The sequence below is a fragment of the Palaemon carinicauda genome, chromosome 38 (genome assembly GCF_036898095.1).
Source record: "Palaemon carinicauda isolate YSFRI2023 chromosome 38, ASM3689809v2, whole genome shotgun sequence".
NCBI classification, from domain to species: domain Eukaryota; kingdom Metazoa; phylum Arthropoda; class Malacostraca; order Decapoda; family Palaemonidae; genus Palaemon; species Palaemon carinicauda.
Window position 1 is genome coordinate 34,321,996 of NC_090762.1, and position 26,919 is coordinate 34,348,914.

General features: G+C 41.7%; 1 protein-coding gene across 1 annotated transcript; it reads left to right on the forward strand.

The window, feature by feature from the left end:
• Window positions 1-8,380: 8,380 nt before the first annotated feature.
• On the forward strand, window positions 8,381-20,212 carry RpS3A (ribosomal protein S3A). Its single transcript, XM_068362051.1, has 5 exons — window positions 8,381-8,538; window positions 8,826-8,929; window positions 13,695-13,891; window positions 19,527-19,814; window positions 20,042-20,212. The coding sequence occupies exons 1-5, from the start codon at window positions 8,477-8,479 to the stop codon at window positions 20,189-20,191; spliced, it is 801 nt and encodes a 266-aa protein (XP_068218152.1). The 5' UTR covers window positions 8,381-8,476; the 3' UTR covers window positions 20,192-20,212.
• The last annotated feature ends 6,707 nt before the right edge of the window (window positions 20,213-26,919 follow it).

Below are 26,919 nucleotides of genomic sequence, written 5' to 3' on the forward strand. Positions count from 1 at the left end.
TTATATCCAGACCTGTGCAAATTTTGTATAATCTAGAAATAACAGATTTGAAGGGTGAAATGGGTAGTAATTCCCAGGAGGAGAGACTTGAGAATCTTAGACAGGAGCCTGTAGAATCACCCTTAGTGTCTAATGTTGGTAAGTCCCGAAAGGGAAGACCTATTAAGGTTCCTATTAAACTTGACTTGTAGATTAAGGTAATAAGATAGCCTTGGAAGGCTCTGATGATGATAGGAGTGTTGAGACACTCCTATGGTGGGGAGGATGTTAAATGTTGGTTTGTTTGTCCTATGAAAACGCACCCAACGTTCGTTTACGCTGGTAAGTGTAGTGTTTGTCCAATGAGAACGCACCCAGGTTTGTTGACATTATCGAAATAGTTGATTTATTGAAAAATATGTTTATTTGAAAGGTTGATATGTTATTATGATTGGGTCATTACAATTATAAAGAGTAATCCATGTGAATTGTGATTATATTGTGAAAACTGTATTAATTTCCCGAGTGGATGGGAGCCGGGACTTCCCCTCTCCCGTTTTCGTCACGTATTTGTATTTTTTTTTACCTTTGGGGAAGCTTTAAAGAGAATAAAAGTGAGAAATTTATGATTTGCTGGTTAAATGGATTTGTCTTGTCTGTATCACAATGTTATCTATTTATTTTATGTGAAGTTTTCTACAAAAAGGAACCATGGGACCTGCGTGCTCCCCCAAGTTTGTTTTGAATCTGTAGTAGAGAGTAGAGAGGAATAAAGAGAAAACGAGAAGGTCGTTTCCTTTCTCCCGTAGTTCATTTTTGAGTGTTACGAGAAAATTGAGGAGGCTATGCCTCAAACTGAGGGGCTTATGGCCCAATTACAACATATGATATATCTCTTTTGACATTACTTTTTTTAGAATGATTTATTGTTAATTTGTTCTCTTCAGTTATTTATTTCCTTATTTCCTTTCCTCACTGGGCTATTTTTCCCTATTGGAGCCCCTGGGCTTATAGCATCTTGCTTTTCCAATTAGGGTTGTAGCTTGGATAGTAATAATAATAATAATAATACAGCTTTTTAAAATCTGGTCTGTTTTGGTAGCATATCCCATGCGTACCATGGCAAAAACATTTTCCAGACTAGGTGTAACTATTTTCATTGTGGCCATATCTATTTGTGTGTATAACTTGGATCTTGTAGGAAGGCATGTTATGGTCTCTTCAGTCATTCTTGTTTGACAGCTACTGATGCATTCATAAGATAGCCTTCATTTCTTTGTATTACACACATGAAACTAGACAGCAAATGATTTTATGCTTTAAAACGTCAATAATAAACATTCAGTTTTGTTTCATGAAAAAAGAGGTTTACTATATACTCATCATTTACTTTTAGGAACAATAATTATGATTGAACAATGTCGATTCATGGATGAAATTCTAATGATTATTTTCTTCTGGTAAAAGAGAAAGCATTAAAATTAGATAAAATGTAAAATTCATAAATAACGAGGGTTTTTTACTTCAGGTATCATTAACTTTCTTTATAACGTTCTACTTTTATCGGTAATTTGCATTATAAGCATCCATGTTGGTAAATAGCGCTTGTTGTAATAATAAAAGTAGCGAGATTAATGAAGAAACGGTAAGCTTTCGAGTTAAGAATTGTACTAATGTCTATATTATTTTTTGTCATCTGGCACCTGGAAAATACACACGCCACTTCTCCTGATAGACAACGCTAAACTACTTACGGAGGTGTCCAGACATCTGTTTCGTCACAGCAAGCAAAAGCCTCTCTGCAAGAGGAAATGTTGGATAACCTCCAGGTGTGAAGTTGTGGGAAAGCAACTGCTGTGGTATGTGTGTGTGCTTGTGAGAGCAGGTAGTGTGGGGTAGGCAACTCGCTTGGTACCTCTTTGAACAGGAGTAAAAGGTCTGGATTCCAACCTGCTGGATGCTACATCAGTGCTAATAGGGTCATTGCAAGGTCTTGCAATGCCCTCACCTTGCTGAGGAGTCTCCTCAACAGACAAGAGTGGGAGGGGAGGGGAACGCGTAGACGTCTAGGTTGTCCCACACGTTGGAAGGCATCTCGTTGGGATGCCTGAGGATCTGGTACTGGTGAGCAGTATGCCAGTAGTAGATGAAAGATATTGTTAACAGGTCTATTATTGGTGAACTGCGTAATTCATGCTGTTTGTCCCTGAGCACGTTCTTTTTGCCTGGAATAAATCTAGCTACCAGGGGGATAAAGTTGTTTTCTGTCCATCCACTGATAGTTTACAGAGCGGCCATAAGAAAGTACCTTCTTGTATGTTTACATGGACCACTACTTTACCGTCGTGTTGTCGCTCAACATATGTAGTGACCTGTAAGGAGCTGTTGGAAGAGTTTGAGAGCAAGAAAGGCTGCCCTCATTTCCAGGAGGCTTATGTTACACTGCTAATCAGAATTGGCTCCACTGTGCTTTTGATGCAAATGTGAAAAGCATCAAATCCAGAGAGAGAAGATTTACTCCCTTGAGAAGGCTGGTATCTGCTACCCACCAATTCAAGTCATTCTTTTACTCTGACTCTGCTGGTACTCAAAGGTCCGAATGATTCCTGTGCCGAGACCAAAATTAACTTCAGTTGTCACTAAAGAGACCGAATGTGAATATGGTTGTTGGGCAAGCAGTCCAGGGAGGTCAGGTGTCCCAAGAAAGGCAGCAACAGGTGTGCTTGCAGCGAGTCTTCCAAAAGGAAAGAACCTGCTGCTTTGAGTCTATTACTCTTTGGAATGAAAAACCCTGCTTTATGGGTGTATTTGCATCCTAACATATACCAGTTTCTGTGCAGATTGGAGAGAAGACTTTTCAAAATTTATCACGATCCCCGGCTCGTGACAAACAGCGAGAAGTCTGTCTCGGTGTCACAAAAGGGTCTCCACTGAGTCTGCGAGAATCACCCAATCATTTAGATGATAAAGCAGACGGATGCTGTTGGCATGGACCCAGGTTTTGACTAGGATGACATTTTTGTGAGCACTTGATGAGCTGTGAACAGGCCATAACAATACCTGAAACTAGTAAATTTTCTAATGATGGACGACTCTTAGGTATTTCCTTGCCGCAGGATGGATAGGGATCTGGAAGTATGCGTCTTTTAGATCCAGTGTGATTATAAGTCAACTGTTTCTGCTATCTCCATTTTGAATGAAGTCTGATGAACAAACTCATTCAGAGCAAAGAGGTAAAGAAAAAAATAAGAAAAAAATACGATGATTGGTCTCCTGTCTAAGTCGCCAGTCTAAGTCGCCAGTCGCCAGCCCCTGCCGTGGCCGCGGGTGCCCCGGCCCTTCCCCGTCCGGCTGGGGCCAGCCGCTTCAGTCCTCGGCATCTCCAGCCCCTGCCGTGGCCGCGGGCGCCCCGGCCCTTCCCCGTCCGGCTGGGGCCAGCCGCTTCGGTCCTCGGCATCTCCCGCCCCTGCCGTGGCCGCGGGTGCCCCGGCTCTTCCCCGTCCGCCTGGGGCCAGCCGCTTCGGTCCTCGGCATCTCCCGCCCCTGCCGTGGCCGAGGGCACCCCGGCCCTTCCCCGTCCGGCCCGCTTCAGTCCTCGGCATCTCCCGACCCTGCCGTGGCCGCGGGCGCCCCGGCCCTTCCCCTTCCGGCCTGCTTTGGTCCTCGGCATCTCCAGCCCCTGCCATGGCCCTTCCCCGTCCGGCTGGGGCCAGCTGCTTTGGTCCTCGGCATCTCCAGTCCCTGCCATGGCCCTCCCCCACCCGGCTGGGGCCAGCTGTTGCGGTGCTCAACATCTCCAGCCCGTGCGGTGGCCGCGGGCGCCCTGGCCCTTCCCCGTCCGGCCCGCTTCGGTCCTCGGCATCTCCCGCCCCTGCCGTGGCCGCGGGCGCCCCGGCCCTTCCCCTTCCGGCCCGCTTTGGTCCTCGGCATCTCCCGACCCTGCCGTGGCCACGGGCGCCCCGGCCCTTCCCCTTCCGGCCCGCTTTGGTCCTCGGCATCTCCCAACCCTGCCGTGGCCACGGGAGCCCCGGCCCTTCCCCTTCCGGCCCGCTTTGGTCCTCGGCATCTCCAGTCCCTACCGTGGCCGCGGGCGCCCCGGCCCTTCCCCGTCCGGCCCGCTTCGGTCCTCGGCATCTCCCGACCCTGCCGTGGCCGCGGGCGCCCCGGCCCTTCCCCTACCGGCCCGCTTTGGTCCTCGGCATCTCCAGCCCCTGCCATGGCCCTTCCCCGTCCGGCTGGGGCCAGCCGCTTTGGTCCTCGGCATCTCCAGCCCCTGCCGTGGCCCTTCCCTGTCCGTCTGGGGCCAGCTTCTTCGGTCCTCGGCATCTCCAGCCCTTGCCGTGGCCGCGGGCGCCCCAGCCCTTCCCTGTCCGGCCCGCTTCGGTCCTCGGCATCTCCCGCCCCTGCCGCGGGCGCCCCGGCCCTTCCCCGTCCGGCCCGCTTCGGTCCTTGGCATCTCCCGCCCCGGCCCTTCCCCGTCCGGCCCGCTTCGGTCCTTGGCATCTCCCGCCCCTGCCATGGCCGCGGGCGCCCCGGCCCTTCCCCGTCCGGACCGCTTCGGTCCTCGGCATCTCCCGCCCTGGCCCTTCCCCGTCCGGCCCGCTTCGGTCCTCGGCATCTCCCGCCCCTGCCGTGGCCGCAGGCGCCCTGGCCCTTCCCCGTCCCCGTCCGGCTCGCTTCGGTCCTTGGCATCTCCCTCCCCTGCCGTGGCCGCGGGCGCCCCGGCCCTTCCCCGTCCGGCCCGCTTCGGTCCTGGGCATCTCCCGCCCCTGCCGTGGCTGCGGGCGCTCCGGCCCTTCCCCGTCCGGCCCGCTTTGGTCCTGGGCATCTCCCGCCCCTGCCATGGCCGCGGGCGCCCCGGCCCTTCCCCGTCCGGCCCGCTGCGGTCCTCGGCATCTCCGGCCGCTGCGGTGCTCAACATCTCCAGCCCCTGCGGTGGCCGCGGGCGCCCATGCCCTTCCCCGTCCGGCCCGCTTCGGTCATCGGCATCTCCCGCCCCTGCCGTGGCCGCGGGCGCCCAGGCCCTCCCACGTCTGGCCCGCTTCGGTCCTCGGCATCTCCCACCCCGCCTAATAGGCCTTAAGTTCGTGCGTGCGTAATATTTACCTGTCAAAGGTAAGAATTAAATCAGCTCCGAGGTTACTACAGCCACGGCGAACAGTTCCAATTAAAAAGTACTCAGTGGAAAGGGCGGCATCTTCATAGAATATTAACGCTGAACAAAACTAAACATTCGATCACCAAGACCAGAACAATTATGGAAACACTTCAACGTCTACCTTTGGGATAGGTGACCTATATTATTCTGTATCTTAGGACATATCTGGGGAAAAGGGTAATGTAGGGCAATATCTCAAAGTTTTACTAGTGGATCTACTATTTGATGTAAGTTGTTTTGGTTTTTGAATAATTGTTTTGTTCATTAAATATTAGTAAGGTTGGAATTAAAATAAATTCCAACAATATTTATGTCTGCAAGGTGTAGGTTCTGGAGCTTTCAAATATGCAGACCCTATACTATATAAGCTCCCATTTCTTCTCTTAACGAGCATTATTTCATTTTTAAAAACATGGATTAAGCACGTTTGCGTTCATTTTGAAGGAACCAATCATCCGAAAGACTGAAAACATCGAAGCTTTCGGGAAACTTCAAGTATTTCAATAATGTGGAATTGAAGTTAAGGCAAAATACGGTGCGTGATATTCTGAATAATAATGTATAATAGAGAGATCATGTGAGGCACAGAGTGTCTACGTATGACAGGACCAAGAAAACAGTTTAAGTAATATATTCTCTCGTCTGTAGTAGATGTCAAGTTAAAAATGTTTCCAGGTACCTTTTGTGTTTAAAGCAATGATCGCTGACCAGAAACAGAACAGACAAAGCTCCACGGTACAATTCCTACTACTAGCTAATCCACAACCCTAGTTGGAAACGCAGGATGTTATAAGACCAAGGGCTCCAACACGTGGTAGAGTCTTGAATGTAATATTATTTTTAACCTACTTTTAAATTTTCTGTTCCAATTTATTTTTATTCCTTTTTATCTCTACGTTTTCATTTCTTCCGTTTCTTTTGGGTTGTGGCAGCCCAATAAAAACGTCCCTGTTTGCCGGAGAGGCCAGCTCAAACTTTATAGTTTCTTGTAGTGTCTGGCACCTCACTATCAACGTGAGCTAAAAATGAGAGATTTTGGGGTAGCCTATAAGTCTATCTGCTGAGTCATCAGCAGCCATTGCCTGGCCCTCCCTGGCCTAGCTTTGGTGAAGAGGGGCCCTTGGACTATGATTACATGTATATAGTTAGTCTCTAGGGCATTGTCACTGTCCATTGCTTCTGTCATTCATTAGTGGCTTTTAAACCTTAAAAACCAAGTTTTCCTCCGGTTACTGGTTCTGGTTCTGGTTCAGGGATGAGGCATAGCCTATTGCAATGGCGCCTCCAAAGTTTATCATCTTGTACTGGTTTGTCTTTTCCTCCACATCAGGTTTAATACTGCTTTTCACTAAATAAAGATAATCCTACTATTTTCTTTAGTCTTCTTCATATGGTTGTTGTAGCTCAGTTACTTTATTCCTTTCTTTTCTATATTCCTGGCAAAACAACAAAAAATGTATCAATTCTTCCTCCTCATTTTCACAAAAATTACAGTTTACACCCCCCCCCCCATGGTGTCTATTTACAATATTTAGTTTTAACGTATTAGTTCTTGCTCAAAAAAATATCACTGAAGCAAATGTCTTATCCTAAAGTAACTCTTCTTTAATTTCTTTCTTCCAAGTTCTATATATTTCTAAACTCACTTTACTTTCTATTTCTTCTTTCCACTTTTCAGTATCCCACTTTCTGGTCTCCAATTTTATTTCTGTCTTGTTCATTCTTCTTATCTGTCTTATACCTATACTTAATTCATCTAAGTACTTTGCAGGTTGTTTCCACCATATTCTTTCTTTTTCTTGAATATCCAGGATAATTGTTTTCAGTATTTCCTTCTTCCCATTAAGGGTACGATTTAAGTACGACAGCGTCCCTTCCACCACCCTTGCTTTAATAGAAGATGCATCTATCTCCCTTCTTAGAGTAATATTAGCAGTGCTTTTAGTGGCACCTAAATTTTCCTGTATACCCCATTCTCTATTCTTTATGGTTTCTCTATTTCAGTTTCTGTTAGATTTATAATATTTGTTCCGTACAAAGTAGATGGTAAAGCAATACTTTTCCGGAATTTTTTTCCTATCATTACTTTATTGTAATTTTCTCTATAACTGAATATATTAAATTAGCTCTTTTTTTTTTTTGCCTTTTTTATCATTACCATTTTCTGAGTTTTAAATATATTCCTATTATTGTCTAGCTTTGTTCCTATGTTAAATTCTCTACTACTTTGATTCTCTCTATGTTATCTGGCTTTTCTTTCATGTTGTAAGTCATAAAATTACTCTTCTCTAATAACTTCTAACCCACATTTTTACCAGTTTCTACTAATATCTGGATGTTACGCTTTGCATTATGTATATCCTCTGCAATTATTAAGGCATCATCTGCAAAAAATAATTATTCTACATTTATTAATTGATTTCTGAAACAGTTTCCTCCCTCTTCTATTTTCTTCATGACAATATGCGTAATTAGATGAAAAAAGTGAAGTTGATCCTGTGCAACCCTGTTTTATTCCACTCGTAACCTCCATTTCTTGTTCTATACCTTCTTCTAAGTCAATGCCCGTAGTATCTCCTTGATAAATATTTGCAATTGCACTTATGATTTTGATATCAGTTATATATTCCTTTAAAAGTCCTGAGATCGTTTCATGTTAAAAGCATAGCATGACAATTTTATAGATAGCAATGGTAGAAAGGATTCGAACAATAATTATAGAAAAATATATTTAATTCACATAACTAATGTTTCAGAAGATACCGCTTACGTCAAGAATATGTTTAAAATCTAGGGACAGATTATATCAATCGACTGAATTATGGAAATTATCATTTAATTTATGTAATTAGATTAACATCATAATGTTCAAAATTAAATATTTAGTAACACAAGGCTGGTAGCATGGCAAGATATGGGGGTAAAGTTTACATAAAAATGTAATTATCACATCGGGAATAAAGTATCATGTTTACTGCCACCTTCTTACAAGAAGTGGTAAAATAAATGATCAACGTATAATGCATCACGAACGAATATCCAATAATGATACTGTACTTTACTCCTGCCACTTTCTTCCACTACTACTACTGCAACATATATTGCTACTACTACTATAATAACCAAACCTTTGAAAATATAAATTTATTTAGAAGATATATTATAAAAATAAGATTTTAATACTATCCGAGTTATTTTATGTATATTTACTTCAATGATATCACACAAAGACCAAAAGATTCCCTCTCTTCAAGCACGAAGAAGAACCATCATCCCAGTTTAAGATCTCATCAAAACAAGAAGAAGATTTGTTATTTCTCTACACGTTCCTTAGCGGCAATGGCTGTCGGAAAGAATAAGGGCCTTAATAAAGCGGGCAAAAAGGGGTCGAAGAAGAAGGTGTAAGTAGATATTTCTCTTATTATTTCATAGTTGAATGTTGTAGGGTTATGTTATTGATAGATATTTGGCTGCAGGATGTTCATATGTAGAGATGATGATAGATTAAAATAGTCTACGTTTCGATGGTTGCTTCCACCGTGACATCCGGAGATGGTTTTTGACTTAAGATTCTTGAAAGCTGTTAGCAATACATTAAACTGTTTCATTGGACTGTCTTGAATGTTGACCCACAGTTTGTCGAGTTTATAATAGAATATTTAGTATTCATCGTTTTTCGTTTTTACAGGATTGACCCTTTCACCCGTAAAGATTGGTATGATGTGAAATCTCCTGCCTTGTTTACCAATCGCAATGTTGGGAAAACACTTATTAATAGGACACAGGGCACAAGTAAGTATTGTGAAGTTAATTGTTTAAATATAGTGAACTACTTTGGTATTTTCTTTTCGAAGGTTGTAGTGATGGCCTGCCTTACCATATGATTTCGGGATAGAGACCGGTAGCCCAGTCGTGTTCGGTGTCAATTAGTGTGTATTTGTCCGACGTGTTTAATTCTAATTTAATTTGCCGTCAGACTTCGTAAACCAACTGAAATTGGTGCATATCGAGATACATCGTTTGAAATAGATATTCGTCAAGAGTTAAAAACACCTTATGGTGCCTCGGTACCCTCACGGTACAGAGGGTCTGCAATAGAACTTGATAATGTGCTTTTAAAAGTTAATTTTTTATACTATATCAAACTGTGAAACTGTTAGATCTGGAATAGAAATTAAAATATGGGTATTTGGTTTCTAGGGCAGGCTCTCCTTATACTGTCGAAATATGCAAAGCTATTGTTTTCCTCTACTTTTTCTTAATTTAAAACTAATTGCCACATGGAAAACAAGCTAAAATTGTAAAGGCAGAAGAACGAATTATTAAAAATCTAGGCCAGTATCCTTGCTAAACCTCCTGGAACTTGCAGTCAGGGTTTTTTGGTTAGTATATTTGAATTTATATCAAATGTATGCTGCCTTTGTATATCTGCGGCCAGTTCCTCTCACATTGATTGGAAATTAACATAAACTAACCTAAACTCCCCCCCCCCCCTTCACTTAACCTACAAGCTTTGTCTGTACCTAATTGCCTAAAGGGGGATGCCTAACACCCCTTGCGACCCCCTTTAAACTGCCATGTTCTAAGTTTGACATAAGACATACAGGTGGCTGCTCTCATACATTCACCCTGCTAACAGTGTGATGATGATGTCGGGTTCAGGTCGTTTAGTGGGGAAACCAAACTAGGTTTTTTTTTTTTTTTTTTTTTTTTTTTTTTTTTTTTTTTTTTTTTTTTTTGTCCTGTTATTTGGTTTGGTAATTTTTCGTAATAGTCCCACCCAGCGCTTTTTTATGTAATTTATTTTTTTTTTCGTTAGTGTTTTTGATGTTTTGATGTGTTCTGATGTAATTAACTTCCGCAAATGTATCTTTCCTAGTATCATCACGCAACAGTAATTTAGAGAACATCAGGCATCAGGTTGGGTACTGAAAAATAACAAATTGCCGAAGATAATGGCAAAACAACGAAATAACATGAAAAACAAAAGAAAAGTTTTTTCATGACAAAATAGGAACAAATCTTACTATCATTGGCCTGTTTTCTATTGAATGTTTAACTAATCTTTGCTCACCCGAATATTGCCCTACGCAGGAACCACAAATTACTGTAATCCCCTTGAAAATTACCGATATCCCCTACAATATCACTGCAAACCCTCAGAAATCAATTAATATGTATTTATTTACATTATTTTTTAAATTAATTATAATGTGTATTTTAAAGCATTTTTCTATATACCCTTTACATAATATATAATAGAATTACAGAACCTAATAAACTCGCCTAACCTAACCTTGTAGTTTCCAGGTCACAACCCCTACCCGGGGCAAGCCCCTAGACCCCTTCCCAGGTCACAACCGCCAGCCACGGTTCTACCTGCTATTATATAATAAATATAAATGCTAAAAACAAAAATAACGTATTTCAAGAAAAACTTTCATCGATTTCTAAAGGTCTGCTGTGATGTAGGGGATTTTGGTAATTTTCAAGGGGATTCCAGTAATGCAAGGTGCCGTATCCTTTGTTCACACTGCCTTAAATCTATAATGGCTTGAGTCAGATTCAAATCCCCCAAATTAGGAGGGAAAGGCATAAATTTTAAAGTTTCTTCGATAATTGTTATAAATATTTTAATAGCCTCGTGTGGGGTAAATTCACAACTAGTACAGTCGCCATCACTGAACGGCCAAGCGGTCACCGAAGGGCAAGGAATGATTTGTAATTTGAAAATGAGCGGGCTTCATTGATATACATGAATAACTTTTTTCATCAACGACCAATGAAATGGTGAGATTACAATGTATGTAGATTCTGGTGGGCCAATTCATATTACTGAGCCCGCAAAACGGGAGAAATTAAAAAACTCATGCATGAGCAGTAAGGTCAAGGATAACCATGTCTTGGCGCAATCCAGCGAAAATTATCACAGTGCGCAGAGGGATGGATCTTAATAGAATAGGAACGAACATACAAAGTAACATGAGCTACTCTCCGTGTAGCTGTGAATATGAAAAAGGGACTTAAAAAAAATATTCATTTACTGGAAGTTAATTTAATTGTTTTTCTCTTAACGTATTTGCCAGGGTAATGTATTGACGAGTTAAGTTTTTTCATGTATTTTACCTGACAAAAATACATATAACATCAAAAGCTCTGGGTGGGTGTAATACGAAAAATTAACTTTTGTTTTATTGTTGAGGGTGCTATATTAGTTTGGACTTTAAAACTAGCATAATGGAAAGATCTTACTGTGGGCATGATCCCCTTTGAGACACATACTTAGCATGCGTTGGGACGGTCTGTGTTATTTTAACTTGAAAGTCTGATTAAAAGGAATTGGGTGTAAAAAACGGCAACATAACACTTAACTACGAAACTACCATTATGCAACAATCATTCACAAAGAAAGTACACTGGAAATACTTTCTAGTTTGGCCTTCTTTTTCAGACTAAAGTATGATTATGTAGAAATTAAAGATTCTTTATTAGCTGAAAATTGTTTTTAACACTGAAGTGTAGTGTTTAACTAATTTTGAGAACAATCATAAAGTAATTAAAATTTATATTTAATCTGATCGCCTAATTCCAAATATATATCTAAATGGCGTAGAGAGTAACTAGGAAATAGCACGCCATGTACAAACACATCTTGGACAACCTAATTGTCAAGCAAAGAGCCTGCCAATAGTAATGCATCTAGAGAAGATACACATTTTCATAGCACAGAGCTCGTTGGGTGAAGCTACTGCTCGTTACGGCAAAATGGCAAAAATTGTTGTACTATAATGGAGGAGTTAAGTAAGCTGGGAACAAACGTAATGAGCGATACTGACGTCAATTGAAAGAAGCTAAGGAAATCAACACCGTATTTCTAAACTCTCAAGCAGATCCATGTGTTTCATGTATGTTGTAGGATTTTGATGGATTGTATAACTTTGAATAAGACTAGTGCGCGTTACACTACTGAAGGTTGTGGTGGAATTGATTTTGGTAATAAATATTTGTAACTTGTATTTGATTTTGGTACTGAATAATATTTGTAATTGTTGTATTTGATTTTGGCAACCATCTACAAAAGTGATATATAGGATTTTAATACCAGTCTACAAAATTTGGCAAGGGTGTCAGGGGGTAATGTAAAATTCTGGTCAAGTATGTATTTTAACATGTTTTTTGACATATCTATCCTAGTACTTTTGTGGTTTTAGTTTCATTATAGCCCAAGGTCTGCTATTCACTGCCCCGGTTCTTTTCCTTGTGAAAACACCCTGTCTTGGGTAGTACAGTATTTTTTAACTACACAATTACAATAAAATTTTTTTTTTTTTTGGCTTATACTGTACAGTTAAAATTTTCATGTACAGTATTAGTATTACATATGTAATTTAGGGGTCTTTGAATTTCAGTTTATTTTCTACAGTGTACACATGCATCTGTTGTAATGGGGTGTATATTTTATGGCTTTTTAATTTCTTCAATGAGAACTTGTTAGCTATGTTGATATTTCAGACTAAATTGTTGAAGACCTACGACCCCTATAAGAATAATAGCCATGTCCATTGAATTAGCAGATTCATCTATGGAAAATGGAAAGTTCTCTCAAACCAGTGCATGTGTATTTAGTAGGAGCTCATGATACTGCTGGAGAACATGCAGAGTGAAGTACACACACTAGTTTAGAGATGAATTTTAATTATATTACATAGCAAACGAACCTGAAAAGTTGTCGGTTACCTGTGTTTCAAAGGTTGGGAAGGGAAGCTAGTTTTCTAACTTAAAATTTCAGTTTTTTAATTTTTTTTTTCATGCAGGCAAGTAGTATAACTTGGCCCATATGGTGTGTGAGAGATATAGTTCAAGAAAGTCTTTCCTCCATTTGTCCCAGCCAGATTAAAGCTATAATAGGTAGAGACCCTAAAGTTTAAATCAACTGCATACTAAGTGAAGTGCTAGGACCAGATAGGTCAGAATAACTAAAAGTACAGCATGGACATGGAGCACTCAATGTAATTTGTTCCCCAAAATTTTCAGCATTTAGTATTTAAATATAGCCAAGGGTGTATAGCATTACAAAATTCTTGCAACTCAGTAAGAGTACAGTTTTTGAAGAAAATTTATTGATTTACATTTACATGGTTTTGATGGAGTTGAGCCTTTGAAGAAAACCCATAGCTGCTACATGAATAGTGTTAATCTATTTAATCTATACATTGTTGAAAGTGTGGTAGGTTTTATCTTGAACTAGTGGCTTTTATCATTATCTGGTAGGGTTTATGGGAAATTCTTGTTATGTATGTGTCTTGTGTTTTATAGTGGTAAGGCTCAAATATTGTAATGAAACAATGCCATTGTCTTGTAGGTTTTATGGAAAATAAGTGTGTGCCTTGTTTTATAGTGGTAGGGCTCAAATATTGTAATGAAACAATGCTTGGCACTATATTGTTTACTAGACTTGATTGACCAGTCATGATGCATAATTTCCAACATTGTCTTATGATTGTTTGTCCAGAAACCTATGGTAAGTCTGTTAACTGAAGAATTTTTTCCTTTTCAGAGATTGCATCTGAGGGCCTGAAGGGTAGAGTCTTTGAAGTCTCATTGGCTGATCTTCAAAATGAAAGCGATGCTGAAAGGAGTTTCCGTAAATTCCGTCTCATTGCTGAGGAAGTTCAGGGAAAGAACGTCCTTACCAACTTTTATGGATTTAACCTGACCACTGACAAGCTTCGTTCCATGGTCAAGAAGTGGCAGGTAAGGTTCTCTTGATTGGTATGATTCCTGAAAAAAAAAAAAAATGAAGTTTAAGGTGCAAAGAAAGCAATTAGGAGTAACCTAATATTCCCATATTCACAAATTCTGTTTTGATTTTTAGTTGTTCCAACACAGGGACTTACCTTGAACCACTTTCTTAGGAGTTACCTGGAACCTCCTCTCAAACGACCAGTTTTTGTGTAGTTTACCCTACTCCCGTTTTCTGTAATGGTTGGCCTAGCGGAAGGATACGTGCCCTAAGGGCAAACTCGAGGTAGGCCACATGTGATCTTGGGTCCAGACCTTCAGTAAGTTTTCTGGTCGCATCGGGATATCATCTCGACGCTCCTCTTATCTTGGTGCTACCCTTGTGTCCCCGACTCGTGTACCGTGTGGTTACTGCATGGCCCGTTGTGCTCTCCCTCGTGCTTAGTGCTTTTACTTGTGCTTTGTGGTTTTACAGTATACAGTATTCCTTTGTGCTTGTTAGTCTTGTGCTCGCCGTGCAGGGGTAGAGCGTGTTCCCCGTCGGACACGTGTCTGGAGTGAGGTGCAGTGGGTACTTTTCGGTACCAAGAAGTAGTAGTCTTCCAAGAGATCGCCCAAGAAGGCTAGCACCTCTTCCTGCTTGACGTGTCCAGGAGGAACGTCGGTTAGAGTTTCCCTACCACCTTCCCCTACCCAGAGTAGGGGACGAGGTAAGTCCGTTGTCGGGAAGAAGCCAGAGGATCTTCCCCAGGAGTCTGTTCTTCATGATAGTGGGGTAGCAGGTTCTTTCCCGGCAAGTGGTGGTCCTGAAGGTGAGGTTAGTGGGGGTCCTAGAGACTGTGCCCTGGTGCTCACCGGTCACGTCTCGTCTGATGATCCCTTCTGGAGTAAAAATTTCCTTGTCACTTTGCCCGCTTCTTGGGCATGTTTTTCAGGTACCTCGTGGGTTCCAGGAGAAGGCGCTCACATTCCAGGTCCTGTTCCAGATCGCGACATGGAAGGAGGCCATCAAGGTCCCCGAGGAAGAAACTCAAGAGCAGCAGCTCACCTAAGGAGCAATGGGTCCTCGTTCTCTGCGGTCAGCTCGCGGACTTCACTACTCCCCCGGACACCGCAGGTTGCCGTAACAGAGACAGTCCTCTTAGAAGGGCTTCTGCCAGCCACAGATTGACCCTCGGAAGGACCCAAGGTCCTCGTTGGATAGGTGTAAGACCGCGAAACGGACGACTCAACCCGACCAGCGGAGGGAATCGCCGTTTTGGACGGGCAGCCTCGTCGAGTCCGCTCATGCGAGCGATTGACAGACTGCTTCCTCCGTCGGGCAAGCCCACGGAAGCCTCATCCCCCTCGAAGAAAGACAAACGAAGGAAGGAAGCTCTCGCTTCCACGGCAGTGCCCATCCTCTAACCACAACCTAGTGTGGAGGCGCCCGTTGCTACAGACCATCAACCCCGGATGGAGGACGAGGACTGCGACACGGAGGACTCCGCTTATAGGACGGAGGCCCTCGCCGCCACGGCAATGCCCGTCATAACGGAGGACTCAGCCTATAGGACGGAGGCCCTCGCCACCACGGTAATGCCCGTCAGAGTAAGCTCAAAGACCTGACTACAGTCACGGGCTCTGTGGTGAGGCTCTCCGGAGACAGTCCTCCTAGAAGGGCCTCCGATAGCCGCAAGTCAGCTTCAGCCTCAGACTACAAATCATCGTCTGGTAGGCGCAAGTCCATGTCCAAGGAGACTCAATCCACCCAGGGGAGGGAGTCTCCTCCTAGGACGGGTAGCCTCGACGAGTCAGCCTGTGGAGGTGATCGTCGTACATGGATCCCTCCGTCGAACACCTCCATGGAGGAGCCCGTCCCCTTGTCGAAGGCTCGAAAAATGACGGAGGCACCCGTCTCTCCTGGAAAGGCTTAACCGCGAGACTCGTCAGAGCGGAGGTGCCCGTGTTGAAAGGGGGAAGTCCTTAGATGGTTTTTCAATTGGTCCAGTCATCTCCGCGCTCCAACCGATTTAACGGCCCAAGCCCCAGGCTCAATCGTGAATATCAAAACCATCAGACACAGGTGATCTTTTCTGTTTCCCCCTTGTCTTTCCTTTTTCTTGTTATCCCCTTGGGAGTTCTTGGCCAGTAGACCTGCACAACCCCTGTATATCTACTATTTCATCAAGGAATTATGTAGGGCGAGTACTTTTTACACTAATAATGAGCTCTTTGTGTACTTTATGCTACTATCCGGTTTCTTGCCTTCAGTTCCTAGTATCATTCCTAAGAAAGTGGTTCGAGGTGAGTCCCTGTGTTGGAAAAAATCACAAATTATAAGTAATTTGTATTTTTCCTAACATACTTACCGAGAACCACTTTCGGGTTGTGGCCTTCCCTACCTTCCCCCGAGTGCCTCACTTATCTAGTTACTTTCATAGAACTTATTGAAGGTCTGGACCCAAGATCACATGTGGCCTACCTCGAGATTGCCCTTAGGGCACGTATCTTTCCGCTAGGCCTACCATTTCAGAAAATGGGAGTAGGGTAAACTACACAAAACTGGTCATTTGAGAGGAGGTTCCAGGTAACTCCTAAGAAAGTGGTTCTCGGTAAGTATGTTAGGAAAAATACAAGTTACTAATAATTTGTGATATATCTAAACTTGATGTAAGATGGCCTAAATTTTAAAATTGTTTGCAATCCCTGCTGGGCCATTCACATTCGGTCACTTCTCCATAGTCTTGTGTCACAGGATATTACTGTAGTTCAAATTACAATACTGTACATCATAAGGGGCCCGGTACTTGATTTGTCACAATTAAATATTTATTGATTCTACTGATGAATTAAGTTTTGGAGAAATTTCTTTGTACTGTTGTTGGCAAGTGAACAGGAAAACTTATAGGGGCTCCTGAAAAGAAAGTAACGTGTTTTGAATGATGAAAAACTACCCATCTACCATGGTAAATTATTTCCCTTAATTGTTGATAGCTAACATCTTAAAAGAAACGAGGGGAATTTTTCCTCAGTGTTCCTTCTTGCCTGATGAGAGAGAGTGCTGTTTGGTTGTTACTGCTAGGGAACCACATGCCCACCCGAAGGTAGTAGCAGGCCTTATCGGAACTGCGTCACAATCACATCTATTCCTATCACGCAATTTAGTCTCGCCTCTATGATGCACCAAGAGCCTTCTTCTCTGTCTATCCATCCAAACCTTGGCCTTCATCTACCACTTCTCCCATCATTCTAAGCATTCATCACCACCTTCAGCTAGGTAACCGTTTTCCATCCTTCACAGGGCCAAACCACCTAGACATTCAAATCCACTCTTGTGCTTTTTCATTTCTCGCATCCATTCTTGTCCTTATTTTTTATGGTGTTTATCATGAGCCGCCCTTGTGATGTATTACCGACATCTACTTGTGGATCCTTTGATTTGGCAAACAGTACCACAATGAATCCCTCAGGTTACTGCTCATTTTTCCTATGCCTACACATACACCAAATAGTGTGACCTGTTATTCACATTTTTCTGGCTGTATACATCTGACAACACAGTGCCAAACAATTCTTCGCTTAAGGGGTTAACTACTGCACTGTAATGGTTCAGTGGCTACTTTATTTTTTTTAAGGATAGAGAGACTTTAGCCGTGGTTAGCAGCTCTTTTAGGACACTCAAAATCCAATCATTGTTTTGTAGGTTTTTGGTAGTGCCACAGCCTCTTTACTGTGGTCTTTCGCTGTCTTGGTAGGGTCCTCTTGCTTGAGGATACACTCTGAGGTTTTATTATATATATATATATATATATATATATATATATATATATATATATATATATATATATATATATATATATATATATATATATAAATAAATATATAAATTTACACAGTATATATATATGAAAAATCTATATTAATGCTAATATTCTTGAAGTATTTTATTCTAATGGTTCATTACTACTTTAGTTTATTTACTTCATAGTTTCCTTTTCTCACTTTGCTTATAGCTCAAGTAAGAGAACTCTACCCCAAGACAGTGGAAGACAATGGTTCAGAGTAAGAATAAGAACAATGGTTTGATTTCGGAGTGGCTTCCTAGAAGAGCCGCTTATCATAGCTCTCTCTTCTACCCTTATCAATAGGAAACTAGCCACTGGACAATATTCCAACCATGTTTAGTTTAGCCCTAGTAGTAATAATAATGAATTGTAATTGATGGGCACCATAGTTAGTATAGTATTGAGATATCTTAGTGTGCCTCAGGGTAGTGTTCCAGGCCCATTACTTCTCATACTATTGTAAAAACACAATAATTTGTTTGGCCTTGGAAACTAGCTCATTGCATATGCAACTCTTTACTTCAATTCCACCTCCTGAATGTAGATCTGTGGTTGTTGAATCCACAAAGATCTAGCTAGAATTGGAGCATTGTGAAAATTGCGGGTCATGAAGTTGAACCCTAACAAACCTTGAAGTATGGTTACAAATAGGTCTAGGACAGTGACGCCTCAACGTCCAGTCTGTATTTGAGGTTTCCTGAACTCTTGGAATTTTAAGACTTAATTGTAGGTGTCTTTTGATATAATTATTTTTTTGAAACATTTGGTTGGTTGGTTTCTTCAATTGAGTCTTGAATTTAATTCAACTAGATACAGTATTCATTTCTGGCACTGCCGTTCATTTAATTCTTAATGCATGTTGCATAAGATTTTTTATAACATGCTATCCTTGTAATATATAGTTAATTACGATAGTTGTTCCTTCTCTATCTTAAGACTCGATACTGCACAGTATTCTAGAAGTTTTATTCCAGCAAAGACCAGATTGTGGAATGGTCTTCCTAATGAGGCAGTTGAATCGGTGGAACTTAAAAAATTTCAAAGTTGCTGTCAATGTTTTTATGTTGAACAGGCTGACACCAGTCCTACTTGTCAAATACTAAATCTAAAACAATCAAATTCTGTCTCATACCCCACAACTTCAGTCTATACATGACAATTGGTACAATCACTCTACTATCATTCTTAACCCTCTATTCTATATCACTCCCTTTACTGCACCCAACTTTTATTCACTCTGATGTACATCTAATTCTAGTCTACCATTTTCTTGAATAACAGAGCCCAAGTAACTTGAAACATGACATTCAATCTAGCACCACCCCTCTTCTGCCTCTCATCTCGTCTTACTCTTGCACTCATTATTTTCCTTCTCTCACACACCCATCAAAGCACACTAATTGACAAGGTTTCTTCCTCTGTCTGCAACCGACAATATTATCTGCAAACAACCGATTAAACTCCCACTCGACCAAGCATAGGAGCATTCACCTCTTACAGCTCTATCAACAAACAAATTGAATAATCATGGCAGCATCACCAAAAATAGGCTTCAAATCTTATGAAGTTGCTAGAATCCTTTCCATGCTGTATTATCAGGGCCAAACAGTAGTTTTATGTGCCTTATCAAGGACCCTAGGACCTTGTATTTAATTGTGCTACAATTTTTGTTGGTAGTCTTAACTTTGTGCAATGTCGGAACTCCTTCCACTTTAGATGGTATAGGGTTCATAGAAGTTTGGTAATTTCCAGGTAATATGATTTGGAAAAGTAATTGGCAATATTTTATAGGCGTCAATAAAAATCTTTATATTTTACAGACTTGTATTGAAGCCCATGTAGATGTCAAAACCACTGATGGCTACAGTCTGAGAGTTTTTTGTATTGGCTTCACTGAAAGGGTTCCCAACCAAGTAAAGAAGACCACATATGCCCAACATCAGCAGGTTAAGAATATTAGGAAGAAGATGGTTGACATTATCTCCCGAGAAGTTTCAAGCAGTGAATTGAAGGAAGTAGTTAACAAACTCATCCCCGACACTATGGCCGACGATATTCGTAAGGCTTGCAACTCTGTATACCCACTAAAGGATGTACATATCCGTAAGGTTAGTAGTGGGCTTTTCTGGTCGATTGTGCCTTTGAACTCTATAAAACACTATTTAAATTTAGAAGTCTAGTTTTGGCAGTTTTCTAGTGTGAAATATTTGTGCTAAAATTCAGAAAACCTTGTTTATGGAGTGAAAACTACAGGAGGTATTACTGCATAGTAAAATAACCATTTATTAAATAGTTTTTTTATTGGTTAATTAATAAATACTTTTATTCCCAACAGGTGAAGGTCCTCAAGAAGCCACGTTTTGATCTAAACAAGCTTATGGAAATGCATGGCGAAAGTGGCAAGGCCATTGCATCTGGTGATGATGTTGGTGCCAAGGTTGATCGCCCAGACAACTATGAACCACCTGTACAGGCTAGCGTCTAAAAATAAAGACTTATGGGTAAATGACTTTTTTTTAATCAGAACATTCTTTATATTGCGTACAGAACTACAGGTCTATTGGTTTTGTATTATAATAGCTATCCAAGTAGCTCCCAAGATGACTTCAATTAACCTATGTTGACACCGTGGCATGTAGCCGAACTTTAGTTCATTTACCAAGTCAATCCACATGGTGGTCGTGGCAACACCAGACAGAACTACACCCATTACGTTAAATACGCAAGAAGCCAAATTATTGTGAAGTATCAAAATTACTGACATTTGGAATACAATAACAATTTTTTGTTTCCATTTGTCCAGACTGTCCATCATCTTGAATTTTACATAAAGGCCAGCGTAAAACCAGGTTTGTTTCTATGTGAATACAAATCCTCGTCCTTTACTAGTGTTATGATTCTGGCCCATCTTCATTCGGGTTTTGGCTGTCAAATCACGTTATCTTGACGCTCTCCAAACGGCCTTAGGATTTTGCTAATGTTTCCCTTCTCAAAGGTTGTGTGAAGTAATCGGTAAGTGTCCGGTTTGTAGGATCTTGTGTGTGGACATTTAACACATTTCAGACTCCTTGTGCTTGTTGGAAGTTGTCGTATTCCCAGTGGGGTGGAGATATTGGAGGACAGGTAGCTAAGAACAGTCATTCTTCCCCCAGTTAAGTCTGAAACTCATAACTACCGGAGGACAACCGGAAGATTTTGCTTGAGGCCCCTCTCTTCCTAGTATAACTTTTACTTGAAAGGATGACTGACAAGTCACCTGGAACACTGAAAATAGAGAGATAAAGCGACATAAGTGGCATACAAACAAACGACAGATAAATTAAGACAACTTGTCCATCTCCTTCCATATGGTGAAGTTTTAAAGGGTACGAATGAAACTTGACAGGCTGGAAACAAAATCCAATCATGAATGGCACTTCCTATACACTATAATGAAACCTCACCTCTCCCAAAAGGTATATTATTGTAATCCATTGTGAGCAGTCTCGCTAATCCTCATTAGTTATCTGAAGGCACTATTCCCCCAACACCTGCTTTATGAGGCATGAAACCCCTCGCGGATAATGGTAGCTTCATAAAGGATGACACAGTTATGTTCTCATGATGAGGATGGTCCTGTTGATACACCAGCTGCATAATTGTTTTAGGTGTTGGCCTGGGTTTGTGGGCTTTGGAAATGTAGGTGGTGTATATGGGCCTTACACTGGAGCTGGTGCTGCTTCTGGCTCAGGTGAATCGTCTGCAGTCATGTTAGCTGCGGTGCTTGCCGACTGTTTGAAGCCAGTTCTTGGGCCTGGGGTGTGAATGACTGTATCAATCGCGTTAGGAGTATGCTGAAAAGGTCGGAATCTCTTAACTCCTAAGATTAAGATGATGGTGATTTCCATCGACCAGTCCGGTCCTAGCATCTTGGGTGATTGCTTACATAGGTTCTGTAAGTACACATGATCCCCAACTTTACATGGTGGCAGTTGTGTGTTATGCAAAGACCACATCCCACATTCTCGTAAGTGGTACTTTGCGAATGGAGGGCTACTTCTCACATTCTTGTAGGAGATGCTTTGCTAATGCCATGTGTTGAATGCAATATCTGCCTATGGGAATGCAGTCTGGTAAGACTGCCAAAGAGGACCATCAGGGGCTAGGTCTTTTAAATTAGGATCATTGTGGAATCTGTTGAGGGAGCTAAGTGGTCTGTGTTGTCCTTTATCATCCTCTTGACAGTTTTCACTGCAACTTCAACTCAAGACAAATTCTTCAGTGTTGTCAGATGTGAATGGGGTCCACCATCTGAAATTAGCTATTCTGGAATTCCAAATTTGATACATTTGCGTAGGTGCTTTATCAGACTGCTTGCTCCCGAGCGAGATCTGAATACCATGCACCAATTGGAGTATTTGCCTACCTGGACCAGGATTGATGTCACTTGAAGGTTCCGTGGCATGTGATTTGGTAATCCTGTGGCACTGGATGCTTTCTTTCCTTACTCTGCTAATGTCATTTGAGATACCTGGTCTAGAGGCTGAGTTTGCATCCTGTTGACATGGCATTCATTCTTAGTGGGCAGCATGTAGGGAGGTCAGGATGCTACTAAGGGCAGTTAGTATGGCAATTATGTCCCATCTTGGTAACGAAATGAAGACGAGAGGCTTTGTGAGCTGCAATGAAAGCTGTGAAGGGCTAGTGGGCAAGTTTGATTAGGAATTCATCTGATGACGTCACCTCCCTGACCATTTTCCATGTGACCATGTTTGAAATTTGAGCATATTGTAATGCTGCAGTGTGTTCTGCCAGGTCCACAACATCAGTGGCATCAAGGACAGAGAGTTGAACAAAAAGTAAACTGTCCTAGCAGGTTCCCTCTTCCTTTGTGGTGGTGGTGGGGGGGGGGTATTGTGACAGCATCAGGTCATTCTTCAAATTAGAAACATTCACTTAATTGAAATGGTGTACCGTACCAATATTTTCTCTCCCACATTGAGAAGTCTTCTGTTACCAGCCATTAAAATACCTGACTAGTAATTTATATGGTTCATGGCTATATCGAAGTTGGCACAACCAAGGATGAATCTTGTTTGGTGAAGTGCATAGGCCACTGCATTTGCCTACGGCCTTTCCTTCAATGCATACAGTGACTCTAGACTGTAATTGTAAACATGGTCCCTACCAACCAAAGATTCCACCCATCAAGGCAGCATTACGAGATCTGTTGCCATAGAAATCCAACCCGTAGTACTCGATGGGTTAAATACTCAAATACCATCCCTCATTTCTGACACTTGGTTCCTTCGACTGTTCAAACGGCTCAAGTTAATCAGGCCAGGTGACTTTGTTGATGGTTTGAGAAGGTCCCTGAAAGGTTTCATTTACTGGGCCACAGCAAATGCATATGCTCCATTTGTATCCATACTTGAACAGTCCAAACCATACTCTTGATCCATATGTCCTTAGATGTTGGGAAATGAGAACAATTTAAGAATTTTGAACTTGGGTTGTCTTATGTGGCTGTCACCATGAGCCCGGGCAACTCCACTGAATCCTGTGCAAACTGAAATTTTCCCAATTTGAGAATGATGCGAAGCCATTTTATGCACAGGTTAAGCTACTCAAGGTTTGGAAGAAAGATGCCTTGATTTCTTCTCCCCACATCAAAGGATTGTCACGTTACTTTGTCCGGGAAGTCTGCAGTGATGCCGTCAAATCTCTAGGATTGTCACGTTACTTTGTCTGGGAAGTCTGCAGTGATGCCGTCAAATCTCTATTAAGTGTATGGGACAGGTCACCACTGAAATATAATCCTTGGTGTGTTACCTATCAAAATCTACCGTATGGGGTGATAGAGGTGATGTGTGTCCTCTTCACTGAATGGTAGAGTGATATCTGTTCCATGCATCTGTGATAGACTTTAAGTAGGCGGAGGGACTGATCAGCCAGATGTTATGGACTTGGGACATAGTGGGTATGTTGTACAGCATGATGAGTATGTGGCTGTATGTTGCCTGCGTCTCTGGTTTCCATCAGCTTTAGCTGTGACAATCATCCTGGAGCACCATGTGACAGGTGTGTTTGGACAGAACCATTCAAAAATTCTACTACTGTACTGACATCATGCTCCAAGGCTTTTGAGAACTCTGTCCTCCCAATGTATAGACACAGGGTCGATTTTGCTCAGCCACAGGTTTGGCTTCTGGGTCAACTTAAACTTGCAACAGTTCACATTTCGGAAGGTTACTAATATGACACCTAACCTCTGCGTAAGAATGCTTTTTCTATCTTCTAAGACACGTGTACCAACTGTTTGGCTGACCTAACAGATCCCGTCTGCATGAGTAAACAATTATACTTCCCTCGAAGCTCAAGTCCTCCCTAACAGTGCCTCGTGTTGTGAGTTTCACTGGCATGATGTAATTGTTTGGTGTAACCCATGGCAAAAGCAGACCTGATAGGTATTACGGAACTCTGGCATCCCGGGTCAGCGACCATTGGTATGGGTAGTCTCTGGTGCTGTCACCGATGGAGTAATCAAACTTCCTGATCTCCATGCAGGGGTATGAGGTCAACTTTAACTGTGGGATACGCTTTTGAGGGACCTTCAATCCATCTACCGTAAAAGATATGGTAGGATATTGGTTGCTGCTCCTGTGAAGGCTCGAGTTACACAACTGGTCTAACACCAGCAGGTCATCTTCCGCCTGATGTGCATTAACCTTATCCTTATCTTTGGATTCTCGATGAGATTGCAGTCTTCTGGAATCCTTGCTCTGGGTCCAAAATTTGCATGTGCTGTCTTGTCCCCATTAATTGCAGGTTGAACATTTGCTACATGCTGAGTATGTCCTTCAATGGAGCACTTTGCATATGTTGACGACCATGCTGGATATCGTTTAGCTCTAGTGTTCTTGTCATAGCGCTGAACCTGACTTGCTCCACTGCATGGCCAGCAGCTGAGTAGTTGGTTTGTTTGGACCTGTTTGAAAGAGAACCTGCTTAGTCTCTAACAGCACTTTATGGTGGCTTTACCCTGTTCCTTCTCATCAAGGATGCAATTAGTTTTGTGGTCCACGAAGAGATCTGAAAGGATTTTTGGGTTGGCAATTCCATGGACGAGATTTTCCTTGATGATCTCACTATTGAGGTTAAAGGTGTGGGGGCTTCTGGTCTGTGAACACCTATTCATGAATTGACGCATGAATGAAACGAAGAATGTTGAAGATCTTAACGAGTGGCTCTTCAGTCATAGAAAGATGACGCTCTCTTCCTTTTATAGCTCTTTAATAAAGAGGATGTCTAATGTGTCACCTGGAACACAAAAGATACAAACATGAATAATGGGTAAACCAAGGTAAATGACATATCTATCTAATTTGGATAAATCTCGAGAAATCTTTTCTTCCCATCTCCGCATATTGTTTACTTGGGATTAGACATGGTTGAAGCCAAACAATCGCAGGACAGGCTGCTATGGTTGAAGAAGAATGTCATAACACCCTTCTTGACAAGTGTCCCTCACAGCCAAGCACAGGCATAGACTAGAGATGCGGGATATTATTAAACATTAAAGGCAGATTTTAAGCCAAGTACAAGCTTGCTTTTACACAAGTTGCCAATGAAAACCTCCTTTTCAGTTTAGCTTCTCTATCGTTCCAAAATTCCATATATGATAAACTTGCATTGTGTTGTCTGAACTATCAACAGAATACCTTTTTAAAATTTATTCTACTTTAAATTACCACAATTTTTGTGCAAATTTTCACCAACAAAAATGTAGAAAAACCACAATGAAGGGGATGCATACTTGACTCACCACCAGCTAGATGTAAAAAATGGTAGGCTTGCAAGCTTGGGGAACAATAGTCAGGATAGAGTATATTGGTAGGCTTGCAAGCTTGGGGAACGATAGTCAGGATAGAGTATATTACAATATGCAGAATTGAGTATTGTAGAAATGCTTACTTGAGATATTACAAATTTTAAAAGTAAAAAGTATTTATTCTAACTGCAAACCAGTCCTTTATTATTATTATTATTATCATTACTTGCTAAGCTACAACCCTAGTTGGAAAAGCAGGATGCTATAAGCCCAGGGGCTCCAACGGGGAAAATAGCTCAGTGAGGAAAGGAAAGAAATAAAGATAGAATATTTTAAGAAGAGCAACAACATTAGAATAAATATTTTCTATATAAACTATAATTAACAAAACAAGTGGAAGAGAAATTAGATAGAACAGTGTGCCCGAGTGTACCCTCAAGCAAGAGAACTCTAACCCAAGACAGTGGAAGACCATGGTACAGAGGCTATGGCACTACCCAAGACTAGAGTGCAAAGGTTTGATTTTGGAGTGTCCTTCTCCTAGAAGAGTTGCTTACCATGGCTAAAGTCTCTTCTACCCTTACCAAGAGGAAATTAGCCACTGAACAATTACAGTGCAGTAGTTAACCCCTTGAACAAAGAAGAATTTTATGGTAATCTGAGTGTTGTCAGGTGAATGAGGACTGAGGAGAATCTGTAAAGAATAGGCCATACTATTTGGTGTATGTGTGGGCAAAGGGAAAGAACCGTAACTAGATATAAGAATCCAATGTAGTACTGTCTGGGCAGTCGAAGGACCCCATAACTCTTTAGCAGTAGTATCTCAACGGGTGGCTGGTGCCCTGGCCAACCTACTACCTACCTTTAAAAGTAGTATAATTTAATTAAAGCTACAACCTTTTCTGCTAAAACTTTACAGGAGTTTATAATTACTAGCAGGTAGTGTGGGAAGCCCTGTCCCCTGATCACCTCGCTAAGAAGCCCCTTGGACCTTCACCTATAACTAGCACTGTGGATTAAGACTTAGGTTTGTATAGTTACTAAAAATGCAAATTTAAAAATTTGTGATTTGTTTCTACACGGATATAAACCAACATTCTTATAGACTTATTCTTAGGAGGGAAGAGGTTCCTAAACCTAACTGGTCAAGTTCAATGCTCGGCCCTTATGAAGAGCAGTAAAACTTTGTCCTTATGAGAAACAAAGGTGTTGGCTCCAGTCTTTGATGTGAGGTGCAGTAAATTGATGGGTTCACACTACTACTATCCATCCTTTTTATATTGTCTTGCCTGCATCAAATTCTGTTCTAGTGACACAATGGTCCAACTGCTGGATCCCGAAGGAGAGGGAAAAGGACTAGATATTTTTACTCATAAGACTGATGTTATCGTAAACAAGATGCT

What these genes read in the sequence shown, in the direction of transcription:
- RpS3A (XM_068362051.1), top strand. Translation starts at nt 8,477, where the DNA reads ATGGCTGTCGGAAAGAATAAGGGCCTTAATAAAGCGGGCAAAAAGGGG. An exon ending in TAATAGGACACAGGGCACAA is followed by an intron (nt 8,930 to 13,694) that starts GTAAGTATTGTG and finishes TTTCCTTTTCAG; the next exon opens with AGATTGCATCTGAGGGCCTG. An exon ending in AGGATGTACATATCCGTAAG is followed by an intron (nt 19,815 to 20,041) that starts GTTAGTAGTGGG and finishes TATTCCCAACAG; the next exon opens with GTGAAGGTCCTCAAGAAGCC.